Here is a 13,973-nt window from a genome sequence, read left to right as displayed (position 1 = left end):
GTAGGAGTTCCACGCTTGAAATTCTAACTAGCATCCCAGACGTGTCTGCTTCTGTGGTTTCAGACCCGGTTGGTGTGCAGACCTGCAGACTTAACACCGTGGAATGCTTCATGAACACTGACTCCTTGTTCTCGTTGTTTCTTTGCTCTTTGGCTTCTGTTTGCCTAGATCCCTCCCTGGTGCCACAGCAGCTGAGTGCGCATCAAATCTGAAGAAAATCTACACAGTACAAACAGTACAGGTAAGACCAAGAAACCTGCTGTTTGGGGAGGCTTACCCGTCCAACCTGAGACCTGCTGCTGAGCTAGCAGCGCCCACCCCGACTCTGCCCAGGCCTCAGCCCTCGGGTTCATTCCGGCAGAGCTTCCCTCAGCCATGTCTGCCCCAGAGGCAGCTGATCACACTACGCTTCTCTTGGTGACCTATAGGATGTTATCTCACCCCGACCCTCACGAACAGCAGTCTATGGCATTGCTTTGAAGGTATCAGGCTGTGTCCCATTCAAACACCAGCTCAGCCGTTCCCTTCCTGGGCTCTGTTGGCCATCAGTGAGAGGCCCTGGCACCCACTTGCAGGGTTATCATAAGAGGGGTCACGGGTCACGTTGGGAGGACAGGACAGTGTTGAGCAAAAAGGTGGAAGGTGTCAGACCTGTTTCCTACTTCCACATTCAAGTTCCATCGTCCTCCACATTCGAGTTCCATCGTCCTGAGTATCAGCCCTTTAATTGCTGTGAAACTGATGTCGTGGTAGCACCTGCCTCCATAGGTGTTTGTGAGGACTGGGCAAGATGATGTCTTTACCAGGTTTCACGGGAAACCTGGCACACTGTGGGCTCTCAGCAAATGTAGGCTCTTAGATCTCTTAGTTCGTTCTCTATCCAACTCTTAGGATGAATATTAAAAAAAAAAACAAAACTGGTTGATTTAGTCGATCACATTACTGTTTTGTTCCAGGGAAAATTCTATCAAGTTTCTCTCCCTTTTCTAGTTTAATACATTGTTGAACACAAAATAAGGCTTTTAGGCCCGCTTCATACTTGCATTGACTATATGTCCTGAATTTTCTAGAAGGCCCAGTTTAAATCATTTGTGTATTCTGCCCCTAAATCTTTTAATATCTTAGAAATTTCAATACATTGGTGTTTAGACTGTGTCTCTCTGGCAACCTCTCACAGTAGCACAGAGATCCTATATTCAGATGCTTCTCCGCCTGTCTGGTTCAGAAAATTTAGGGCTCAGGAATCTGATTGTAAGTGCCTCGCCAGCCACAGAAGACCCTAAGCAGGGTGTAAAAACACAGTCGCAACCATAGGCCGTTTCTGATCTGGTTGAGAAAATGACATAAGCATGTGGAAAGCAGAATAACAGAGCTGCTGTAAATAACTAGTGCCAAGTACAAGCAGTGTCACCAGGCAGCACGTGGGCCACTGTCCAGAGGGACAGATGCTCTCAGAGTCTGGGAAAGGCTACCCCTCCCTTCTCCCTCTGGTGACATTATGGGCCTTGTTACTTCTCCTCAGTGCCGCTGTGTAAACCTCCAAGCACTTGATTCTAAACCTGTCCTCATGTAGAAGTTCTTAGATCACGCTGGTTTTATCTATCTATTTTTTTTCTTTTTGAGGTCCTCTTTAGACTTTTTCTACACTATTATGACATTGGATCATCAGAACTCTGCCTGGGATTCCAGGAAGACATTGGTACAGTCACACTGAGGGATGAGTTTGTTGCCCTGACCCTGCGTGAAGACAACAGAGCATTGGTTGAACCTTGATATCTGGCAGCAAGTGACTTAGGACCTTCAGGGACCAATTTAAATTTCCCAGGCCAGCACATACTAGGAAATACTTTCAAATAAACTTTATTGGGATATAATTTAGCAGGTTTCTGAAGTGTACAGTTTGATAAATTTTGGCAAAGATTCACAAGCATGAACTATCACTAGGATCAAGATAAAAAATGTTCATCCTGCCTTAAAATTCCTTCATGCCCCTGCCTTCTGATCCTTCTTTTCCAGAAGCAATCACTACTCACATTTCTGTCACCATGCCTTGGTTTTGTCTTTTATTGAACCTCATATAAGTGGAATCACACAGTATTGTGTGTTGTGTCTGATTCCTTTTGCTTCATAAATACTGAAGGATCAAATGAGTGAATGAGGAATTAATAAATGAAGCACTTACCTGAGTTACAGCAGACTGCTCGCATAAGGATCCGTTAAGCTGTTTGTCACACATTCTCAATGAGGGCAAAAACTGATTCTTGGTAGGGAAAAAAGGACTGTACTGTTTTCATATATTAAGCACAGATATGCATATAGTACGTATACAGATACATAGTCTCTCGGTGGTATTAAAGTTTCACAGTAAAGTGATTAGGAAAAGAGCTCCTTCAGCATCAGTTCAGTTCAGTTCAGTTCAGTCGCTCAGTCGTGTCCGACTCTTTGTGACCCCATGAATCGCAGCACGCCAGGCCTCCCTGTCCATCACCAACTCCCGGAGCTCACTCAGACTCATGTCCATCGAGTCCGTGATGCCATCCAGCCATCTCAGCCTCTGTTGTCCCCTTCTCCTCCTGCCCCTAATCCCTCCCAGCATCAGAGTCTTTTCCAGTGAGTCAACTCTTCGCATGAGGTGGCCAAAGTACTGGAGTTTCAGCTTTAGCATCATTCCTTCCAAAGAAATCCCAGGGTTGATCTCCTTCAGAATGGACTGGTTGGATCTCCTTGCAGTCCAAGGGACTCTCAAGAGTCTTCCCCAACACCACAGTTCAAACGCATCAATTCTTCGGCGCTCAGCCTTCTTCACAGTCCAGCTCTCACATCCATACATGACCACAGGAAAAACCATAGCCTTGACTAGACGGACCTTCGTTGGCAAAGTAATGTCTCTGCTTTTGAATATACTATCTAGGTTGGTCATAGCTTTTCTTCCAAGGAGTGAGCATCTTCTAATTTCATGGCTGCAGTCACCATCTGCAGTGATTTTGGAGCCCCCAAAAATAAAGTCTGACACTGTTTCTACTGTTTCCCCATCTATTTCCCATGAAGTGATGGGACCGGATGCCATGATCTTCGTTTTCTGAATGTTGAGCTTCAAGCCAACTTTTTCACTCTTCACTTTCACTTTCATCAAGAGGCTTTTTAGCTCCTCTTCACTTTCTGCCATAAGGGTGGTGTCATCTACATATCTGAGGTTATTGATATTTCTCCCAGCAGTCTTGATTCCAGCTTGTTTCTTCCAGCCCAGCGTTTCTCATGATGTACTCTGCATAGAAGTTAAATAAGCAGGGTGACAATATACAGCCTTGATGTACTCCTTTTCCTATTTGGAACCAGTCTGTTGTTCCATGTCCATGCTGCTGCTGCTGCTGAGTCGCTTCAGTCGTGTCCGATTCTGTGCGACCCCATAGACGGCAGCCCACCAGGCTCCGCTGTCCCTGGGATTCTCCAGGCAAGAACACTGGAGTGGGTTGCCATTTCCTTCTCCAGTGCATGAAAGTGAAAAGTGAAAGTGAAGTTGCTCAGTCGTGTCCGAATCTTCACGATCCCATGGACTGCAGCCCACCAGGCTCCTCCGTCCGTGGGATTTTCCAGGCAAGAGTACTGGAGTGGGGTGCCATTGCCTTCTCTGTCCATGTCCATAGTGGGGTGATAATGAAACACTGCCCTAAGGGGTCAGGAAATTCTGTCCTATGCCTGATGTGTCTGTCCCCCTCCATTTCCTCATCTGTAAAACTGACATAAATAATAGCAGTTCTGCTCCCTGAGGTAGAATAGGGATTAAGTGAGATTGCACAGCTCTTAGTAGTGCTTGGCACTTCATAAGCCCTCACCTGTCAACAGCTTTTACAAAAGCCAACACTTTTGTAATGAAGGTAGACCCTGACAGTTCTACCCTTTAACTTCATCAGCTAACCAGGGAGGATGTGGGCTGGGGTGTAGTAGGGTGGTCACATTGCCTGGGTTAGTATCTCACATCTTCCACTTAGTAGCTGGGGCAAGTTGTTTTGCTTCTCTGTATCTGTTCACTTATCTCTAAGATGGGAATAATTTGATACAAGTTGTATCATGAGTTTGTGAGAATGAAATGGCATAGGACTTAAAAACACATAGTAAGTGCATGATAATAATAATAAATTCATCTGCCATTATTTCTCAACTTCTCTTGGAACATCATCTTGTACTTCCCACAATCATTTTTTTAAATTGTATTGCTGTATAGTTGCTTTACAATGTTGTGTTGCTTTCTGCTGTACAGCACAGTGAATGAGCTATATGTATACATATATCCTCTTTTTGGGGTTTCCTTCCCATTTAGGTCACCACAGAGCGTTGAGTAGAGTTCCCTGTGCGGCACAGTATGTTATCATTAGTTATCCATTTTATACATAGTAGTGTATAGATGTCAGTTCCAGCCTCCCAGTTCACCCCACCCTGCCCCCTTTCCCCGCTTGGTGTCCACACATTTGGTCTTTACATCTGTGTCTCTATTTATGCTTTGCAGATAGGTTCATCTGTATCATTTTTTCTAGATTCCACCTAAATACGTTAATATACAACATTTGTTCTCTTTCTGACTTACTTCACTCTCTGGCAGTCCCATTCATGTCTCTGCAGATGGCACAATCTTATTTTTTTCTTTCGATTTTTTATGGCTGAGTAATATTCCGTGGGATATGTGTACAGCATCTCCGTCGTCCATTCCGCCGTCGATGGACATTAGGCTTGTTTCCATGTCCTGACTATTGTGCTTATAGTACCACAGTGAACATTGGGGTGCCCGTGTCTTTCTGACTCTCAATCATGTTTTAAATTCTGTGCACCACTGCTTCTAGATGATTTCAGGCAATTATTCCCCAGATTATACCACTGCAAGTACCTCTTCTTAATGAAGACATGTTTAACTTATCCACAGGTTTGGGGATTTCAGCCTGTATCCTTAATATCGGTGAATAGTTTTTAGTGTTTGAGAACTAGCCTGGGTGCTGATTTTAAAATCATTTGAGAATACGCTTTTTCCCTGCTCTCTTTTTGTTCTGTGATGGTAGGTCTATTCTTGACTACTCACTCTGTTGGTACCAAAAAATTTACGTCCCCTAATTATGTCTGTTTTTCCTTCATGCGTGTTTAGATGCAATGTCAGTATCGTGTTATTATTGATTGCTTTCTGTAAGGACATAGCATGTCTTGTACTTTGAGGCCCTCAGCAAATCAGGGATGCAGATGGAGGTAGAAGAGAAATTGTTATCCCTGTTGATCAGCTGGAGGGACTGAGTCTGGGAGGTTAGTGGCCCAGAACATGTGGTGGAAACAGCCCGTCATGCTGTGTCTCTGGGACCGGAAGTCCCTCCTCCTCTAGGTCCATCCTTTTGCTTTGGCTCCTCCCTGACCGAGGAGTAGATGGATGAGGCCTGTGCCTCCAGCCGGCCCAGTGACCCTTGCTAAGGACACACTCATCACAGCCAACAATAATGCCGTCTGCTTAGAGTTAAATTTATTTCCTACTTTACGGCCTTTCTTGGAAAATTCCATGTTTCATTTAGATGTGTTTTCCAGACAGCCTATTGATTCCTTTTACTCTTGTGTAAACATTTCCAAATTTTCCACATTTCTCCTGTGTTTTTATGTCCTGAACGGATGCAGCACAGAATAGAAGACAGCTTCTGAACAAGCTTGATGGGAGAGAGCTACCAGCCAGAAGCAGTTTGCAGGGGAGGCCTCTGTTGCTACCAGAATTTCAGCCCTGAAACCCCATTCCTGTGCAGCATTCTAACCCACTTTGTTGCTGTTAGCTGCTCAGTCGCGTCTGACTCTTTACGACCCCATGGACTGCAGCATGCCAGGCTTCCTTGTCCTTCCCCATCTCCCAGAGTTTGCTTAAATTCATGTCCATTGAGCCAGTGATGCTATCTAACCATCTGATCCTCTGCTGCCCCCTTCTCCTTTTGTCGTCAGTCTTTCCCAGCATCAGGGTCTTTTCCAGCGAGTCAGCTCTTTGCATCAGGTGGCCAAAGTATTGGGACTTCAGTGTCAGCATCAGTCCTTCCAATGAATATTCATGGTTGGTTTTCTTTAGGATTGACTGAGTTGATCCCCTTGCAATCCAAGGGCGTGGCAACACCTTAAAGGTGATACCTGAGGTGTCTTGTTGTTCTATGTCCTACCCAGTGGTCCTGTAAATTGATGGACATTTTGCTTAAATTTAAAGAAAAGAGAAACTTCACATTTCTTCTGTAAATGAGTGTCCAACACTGTTTATTGTAAACTGAAGGTCTTCATAAGAATACATGTGCATGCTAAGTCGCTTCAGTCATGTCTGACTTAGCTCGACTTTTCTCTGTTTCTCTCAATGTGTGAACCTCATTAGCTCCCTAATTCAGACGTTGTTTTTCATTCACTGACTTCCTGCATGGTGGGAAATTATCTTAGCCTTCATCTTCCTTACTCCCCAACAGTCCTCCAAACTTTGGTTCTTACTTTAAGTCAAGCCCTTTGGAATTCAAAGCAAAACCCATTTCTCTCTCAAGTACCTAGCTTTCCCAGGTCAGAAGCACTTTGCTTTCAGCCTGTTGTGTCTGCTGTGATTGAAAAACATCCATTAAGCTCTCTTTAGTTGCCTTCTTTCTTCTGGGCTCTGTCTGCCCTTTCCATAAACACCATTGATTCAGTTGGTGGGATGCAAGCCCCAGCCAATTAGAATTACCTAAGGAATGAAAATGTTTGTTTAAAGATACTTTCAAAGATTTATATGCTGTGACCCTCAGAAGAAATTGTGGATTTGGATTTCTTTTTTCCTTTGGAGGTGTGTTTGCTCAATTTTTAATTTTTTTTTTTTTGGTACACCACGTTGACTGTCTCCATGTGGCGTTTTTTCATCTCATGTATTTTCAAGTTTATTCTCTTTTTTTTTTCCTCAGAACATTCAGTAAAAAACTGAGGAGGAGATTTGCACATTTTCCTGGCAATGATTGATGATCTATTTGGCAAAAAACTGTCAGGAGGAGCATAATTGCTTCAATCAGAACTAGTAGGTTGGGGATTTTTCAAGTGGACACCAATGTCTAGTGTCTGTAACCACTCCTGAGACTCATCACAGCACCCTGCCCCTCAGTGATGTCCACACATGTTGACTGAATAAATGATGTTGGACTTTTCCCTACCTCTCCTCCAGTTATCATTAAGTCTTTTGAAAAGAAAAACACTTCATCATTTTAAATAAATATTGTGCTTAGTTCTACTGTAATATACTGTTTGCAGGCCAGTTAGAATTAATTCTAAGTCTACAGGCTTTTGAAATCTATTTGCAAGGTTCTATCAATGATGAAACATAGATGTTTCAACAAAAAATAAAACTGTGTTATGGAGAGCATGACCAGGAATTCGCCAGCTTCCAGGGAAACGGCGCTTTTACTTGTGCAGGAAAGGAGGAGGCGCAAGGAACTGTGTGATGCTGGCTTCCTCCCTCCAGCTCTTTCTCCATCACACGTGCTTGACGAGTAGTCCACACACTGGGTGAGGTTTGCAATAAGGAAAAAGGCTGACTTTGTGCTGTGGACTTTAATGGGGCTGTTTTTAATGAAGTTACCACATATTTCACTCTCATGTTGTATTCCTGCACAAGCATGCAAATATGGGCTTGAATAAGTACATTAGGTCAGAGTAAAGTCTTTTACTGTATCTTCTTGGGCTGTAATCTCCTCCTCTCAGATTTGCCAAGACTAACAAAATCAGTTGTCCATTTGTGTTTTCAAGGAAACTTCTAAAGTCACACACCATAGCACAATCCTTAGTGTGTTGTTCTTAAGTTTGGAATGAGAGAAGCGTTTTGTTGTGTTTTCCATGGTGCCTCAAACACTGGGTGAAAAGTTAAGATTTGAGAACTTTGGCAGGTGTTCTAGCCTGGGATCCCTTTTAGGAAACTTGAAGTTTCCCAGGTCTGAAGTTGTCTTGGTGAAAGCAGGCATTTATATTCTAGCACAAATGCGTTCATAAATTCTGCACAGGTCCTTGCCATATCGTTGTGGAAGTCCCAGGCTAGAGCTAAGGCAGCAGCATAGCCAGTAATTAAGGAAACCTGCTGGTGGGGAATGGTCTTCAATGGTGCCCCTCACTCTGTGACCTCATGACCTGTTCCATGGCTTCTAGGATTGGAGAAAGATGTGCCTAAAATGGGCTGTAGTGTCTGCAGAGGAGGAAATTGCTGAGTGGTTAAGATCACAGGTTTTAGAGTCCATGTGCCTGGCCTCAAATTCCAGCTCTGCCTATTCACACCCATACCACAGACCAGAAATGAAATATTGGGATAATCTTACTATTTGCACCGATTGCAAGCATTTATATGGTAGGTGTTTCCACAAAGACAGACATCTGTTTGATGACTTACAGAGTTATTTTCAGCTACTCTCTACTTTACCGCAGTTTAGTATAAGGAACACTGCTGCTGCTGCTGCTGCTAAGTCGCTTCAGTCGTGTCTGACTCTGTGCGACTCCATAGACGGCAGCCCACCAGGCTCCCCCGTCCCTGGGATTCTCCAGGCAAGAACACTGGAGTGGGTTGCCATTTCCTTCTCCAATGCAGGAAAGTGAAAAGTGAAAGTGAAGTCGCTCAGTCGTGTCTGACCCTCAGCGACCCCATGGACTGCAGCCTACCAGGCTCCTCCGTCCATGGAATTTTCCAGGCAAGAGTACTGGAGTGGGGTGCCATTGCTTTCTCCGAAGGAACACTAGGTATTCTTATTAAATCTGTTGTCAAGTAGGGTGTGTTTCTTTTGCCTTCACTTTTATTTTACCATTCATTATAGCTGGCCTTACAATGAATCCAGCTTTAATTTTTACACAACATGGGCTGAAACAATCCGATAAGATTGTTTTATCTGTGTTCGATGAGAGGATTATTATTCAGCATAGATAAAATGTCATTTCACCTATGCTACCCTCGGATTCATTTTTCTAATTGTTCTCTTGCTTGTTCTGTTCTCCTCAGATCCACTAGGAGTCCCAGTTTTCCTTGACTTAACCTCAGCACACAGAATATTGTTTCTCATTTGTATAGTGCTTCTGTGCATAAATATGTTCATAGTGCAGTGATTCTCAAGCCTGTTCTGAACACACTGGGACGAGTTCTCTCCTGTGTACACCTAGTCTTTGTCCTAAGCCTGGCAATCATTCCAAACATTCATGCTGGGGGATTAGTCTGTGTGCCTCAGTTTCTTTATCCATAGAACAAGGCTAATAATTACACCTTCTATTGAGACTGTCATTAGGATAAATTTCATAAACATGTAGACGTTCAGAGACCAAATTCTGGCCCTGTTAATGTTCCTGCTATTATTCTCATTGTTACTATTACTCTATTATTTTTACGTAACCTGTTTCTGACTACCAGCTACCATGTGTATTAGTTCCAGCTGCTCTAACAGAATACTGTTCAGTTCAGTTCAGTTCAGTCACTCAGTCGTGTCCGACTCTTTGCGACCCCATCAATCGCAGCACGCCAGGCCTCCCTGTCCATCACCAACTCCCGGGGTTCACCCAAACTCATGTCCTTTGAGTCAGTGATGCCATCCAGCCATCTCATCCTCTGTCGTCCCCTTCTCCTCCTGCCCCCAATCCCTCCCAGCATCAGGGGCTTTTCCAGTGAGTCAGCTCTTTGCATTGTCTGTGCGTGATAGAGAGAACTCTCTTCCTTTTCTTATCAGGACACCAATACCATCATGGTGCATGGGGTGTTCCATCCTTATGGCCTGATTTTGTCCCAAAGACCTCACCTCCTAATACCATCCCAGTGGGGTCTTGGGTTTCACTCTGTGAGTTTGGGGAGCACACAGACATGGAATTCATAACACCTTGTATCTTGGGGAACTTGTTGCTTTGGTAGCTGAGCTATTCGTTTTTTCCTGCTGGGAGAGGAAAGGAAGTGGGGAGTTGCCTGTTTGCCTCCTGTATACTCCCTCCCCCAATCCAAAGTGTAACAGACTCTTTCTAGGCTTAGAAGACAGAGTATGTGTTACAAGGAAATACTGTTCAGTACATATATTCAGCACTACTGACTTTATTATATGCCATCTACGTGTCAGAAAAATCATTAGCAAGATCCTTACCCAGTTTTATGTGGAGACACATTGCATAAGAATGGTTGCTTAATAACCATAGTTTCCTGAAGCATACACCTTGGCCCGACTTAAGAAAAGAACATTCTTTAATGTTATGTTACATTTCCTAGCAGAAAATTATAAAGAATACTGAGAAAAATCTAGTTTGAATGGATAGAACTTAATGAGAACCTGATTTTTTTTTTCTTTAATACATTAGTTTTACAATCTAGCAGTATAGTAAGTCAATACTGGCTATATTAAACAAAGTGTTTTTCTTTTAAAGATATTCTGGAGTGTGTACAATAATATTCCTCCTGTGACTAGCCTGCCTTTGAGATGCAGTTATCATTTAATGAGAGGAGAGAGGCGACCACTCTGGTAAGTGTCTTCTGTATAATTCGCAGTTATGGTGGGAGGGAAATGATTGTAAACTTAATAAAATGTTTAACTTCATGCCAAATTGGAATGCCACAGTAATTTTCTCCTAGTGATGCTGCCATGATTTAATTTTGAAATAGGCCCTGCCCGCCTTCCCTTTCTCCTTGTGCCCCAGGATGATGAGCAGGTATCTCAGCATCTACCCATGCTGGACCCTGCTGTGGCCTCTCCATAAGTAGGTCCTCAGTAGCTCACTGAAGGGCCCATGCAGGTCTTTGGGGGCATAGCATCATTTGGGTTTCTTCTTTTACTTGTTCAGCAATGACCCGGACAGTGCAATGAAAAAGCTTTTAGGCTTAGGGAAGGTGAGGGAACAGATGTGGTGCCCAGGAACCGTGCATGAACAAAGATCACATCCCCTCAGACATACCTCACATGGACCACCTAGAAAGTGTATGATACTGATCACGGCCCACAGTCAAGGGGAAGCTGTCTTTCTTCTTTCATGGCTGGGGTGGTGTTGAGGGTGGGGAAGAGTAAGCCACTTTGCCTCAGCTGGAATCCCAGTTAATAGTGAATCTTTGTATCATGTTCCTTGAGTCTTCTAAGTCGTTTACTCATTAATAGAAGGGAAATGTATCTTAACTCTTTGCTAGTAAATGAAAGAAACCTAAACTGAGCCAAAAATGGAATCTTTGGGCCTCTGTAACTAGGTAGTCTACTGATGGGGCTGATTTCGGGCAGATCTGGGTGCTTGGTTGTTGCTGGGACTCTGACCCTCTGTAGCAGATTTGCTTTGCTTTCCTCTGCCTTGGTTTCATTTTCAGGCAGGTTCTCCCATTTAGGTGACAGAATGGCTTTCCTAGGCTCCAGTCCTTCACCCTGCAAGTTCATCAGTGGCAGCATTCACCAGCCCCAGTAAAATGCCAGGGCAGGCTCTCTCTGGCCCCATGTGGGTCATCTTTCCATCCCTGGCCAACCCCAAAGACTAGGAGGAGACAACATTCTCATGGGCAGACCTGGGTCATGAGCCCATCTTTAAAGCTAGGGTGTGAAATCAGCCGTATCAGAAAGTGTCTGACATAAGAGTAGAGGGCAGGAAGCTATTTAAAGGGAGATTGGGGTGCTCTTGCCAGAAGGGGGAGCAGTCACTACAGTGGGAAGCAGCAGATACTTTATACAGGAGTTGAGTCTCCCATTAGACTTGTGACACAGGGCTGAAAGGCCAGTCCGAGGAGGCGATGTCAAGAACATGACGTGGAGATGTAAAAGCCCCCACCCCTGCTAGGCACTTGCAGTCCCTCCCAGATGCTCTGGGGAGCCTCTCTGCACCCTTCCTTGAGGATGATCATCTTCCCTGCCCTTCTGGCCACTGAATCCCACTCCCCTCTCCATCTCCATTGCCTTCCTGTTTCTTTCATCCGCTTCTGTTTCCAGTAAAACAGACAGGGATGGGGAAGTTCATTGCAGGATGCTGCCTTCCTTTTGTTTCTAATGGCATCCGTTGTTAAACTAGATGTGTGCAGGGCCACGTCATCTAGGAGTATAACTTTGAATGTTGGTTTTTGATCCAGGGAAGAGGAGAGTAATGCTAAGGGTGGCGTGTGGAAGATGAAAGTCCCCAAGGACAGCACGGTAGGTTTGTTCTGATCATTTTCTATGAGCTGAAGTTGTTGATTGCATGTGATGAACCTATTGTGTGTTTCAGACAGTCCACCTAGTAGACTCAGAACAGGAGTGGGAGTGAGAAATCAATTCTGAACTTGGTGGTTTTCTTTTTTTTTTTAAACTTTATTTTCCATTGGGGTATAGCTGATTAACAGGCTTCCCAGGTGGTGCTAAGTGATAAAGAACCTGCCTGCCAGTGCAGGAGACATAAGAGACTCAGGTTCGATCCCTGGGTCAGGAAGATCCCCTGGAGGAGGGCATGGCAACCCACTCCAGTATTCTTGTCTGGAGAATGCCATGGACAGAGGAGCCTGGCAGGCTACAGTCCACAGGGTTGCAAAGAGTCAGGCACGACTTGAAGCAATTTAGCAGCAGCAGCAGCATAGCTGATTAACAGTGTGTGATAGTTTCAGGTGAACAGTGAAGGGACTCAGCCATACATATACACGTATCCATTCTTCCCCAGACTCCCCTCCCTTCCAGGCTGCCGTGTAACATTGAGCAGAGTTCCACAGTAGGTCCTTGTTGGTTATCCATTTGAAATATAACAGTGTGTACATGTCCATCCCAAACTCTGATCTTGGTGGTTTTCTATCTTAAACACTGTCACTTGAAAATGCACTGTGAGTCTCTGTAGAAATGGAGTAATAGTATGACTGTATCATAGAGTCTGAACAACTCCATACCTGTAAACTTTACCAAAAAGCTAATTATGGTTGTGTTGTCCTCCCCAGCCATAACCAACATGTGGAAGTAGGTTTACATAGTGAAAAGCATGACCCTTCCCAGCAAAGGCTCTTCCCTTTCCCACTGTAACGACCAACACTCCTGAGAGTGATCCCGGCTTGGAGGGTCTGGACGCATGGGAGGGGTTGCATCTCAGTATACTTTGGGGTTTGATGCAGGGCTGTGCTGAGTCTCTCTCTGGGGCTGATGCAAACCTGGGTGGTGGCATGCCCTGCTGGGGCACTGATCGGCAGTGGTCATGCCTCAGAAGCCTGGGTTTCCTAAGAGTGGGCTCTGCTTCATTATACGCACTGAAGAGAACATTCAAATCTGCTCTGAAGCCTTGGGAAACTAAAAGTTTCTTTGAAAATGGATGTGAGGACTGACAGTCTCACCTTTTCATGGTTTCTTTCGTATGGATAAGTGCAAAGAATTGAAACATCTCTAGGGACCTATAGGCTTGACCAGGCATTGCTGAAGCTGAAACTTCAGTACTTTGACCACCGGATGGGAAGAACGGACTCATTGGAAAAGACCCTGATGCTGGGAAAGATTGAAGGCAGGAGGAGAAGGGGACGACAGAGGATGAGATGGTTGGACGGCATCACCGACTATGAGTTTGAGCCAGCTCCAGGAGTTGGTGATGGACAGGGAACCCTGGCGTGCTGCAGTCCACCCCTTTTGGTGGAGTCACAAAGAGTTGGACACAACTGAGTGACTGAACTGAACGGAGAGATATGACCCACTTTGTTTCTTAAAAATGCAAACTATCATTAAGGTACCTAGCTACAAGCTTTGCCTATTATTTGATATATAGGATTTTAAAAATGTCAGGGGAGGGACTTCCCTGGTGGTCCAGTGGCTAAGACTCTTTGCTCCCAATGCAGGGGGGCTTGGGTTCGATCCTTGATCAGGGAACTAAATCCTGCATGCTGTCATTTTGAATTTCCGTGAAAACAGGTTTTCCTTGTCACGTTCTTTTTTTACTCACAGTAGATGTTGAACTCCAATGGAAACGATCATGATGGGTGAAAAGTAGCTGAAAGATGTTTGTCTCCCTCCTGGTCAGCTCACTCAAGCACATTCAGTCAGAAATAATAACGCCTT

At 44.5% G+C, this 13,973-nt stretch overlaps 1 protein-coding gene across 6 annotated transcripts in view; it reads left to right on the top strand.

Annotated features, from left to right (window-relative positions):
* Positions 1-13,973, top strand: part of EIF4E3 (eukaryotic translation initiation factor 4E family member 3) — an 81,502-nt gene that overhangs the window by 52,587 nt on the left and 14,942 nt on the right. For all 6 annotated transcript variants that reach the window (XR_005722225.1, XR_005722226.1, XM_040247256.1 and 3 more), the window contains 3 exons: positions 169-241; positions 10,378-10,472; positions 12,047-12,107. Coding sequence is in view for 4 of the 6 variants with exons in the window: in XM_040247256.1 (XP_040103190.1) it covers positions 10,447-10,472; positions 12,047-12,107 (87 nt within the window). In the remaining 2 variants the exon portion in view is untranslated. The remainder of the gene's footprint in view (positions 1-168; positions 242-10,377; positions 10,473-12,046; positions 12,108-13,973) is intronic.

Source organism: Oryx dammah, unplaced genomic scaffold, assembly GCF_014754425.2.
Source record: "Oryx dammah isolate SB20612 unplaced genomic scaffold, SCBI_Odam_1.1 HiC_scaffold_9, whole genome shotgun sequence".
NCBI classification, from domain to species: domain Eukaryota; kingdom Metazoa; phylum Chordata; class Mammalia; order Artiodactyla; family Bovidae; genus Oryx; species Oryx dammah.
The sequence above is the reverse complement of the archived record's forward strand: the minus strand, read 5'-3'. Positions and strand labels throughout refer to the sequence as shown.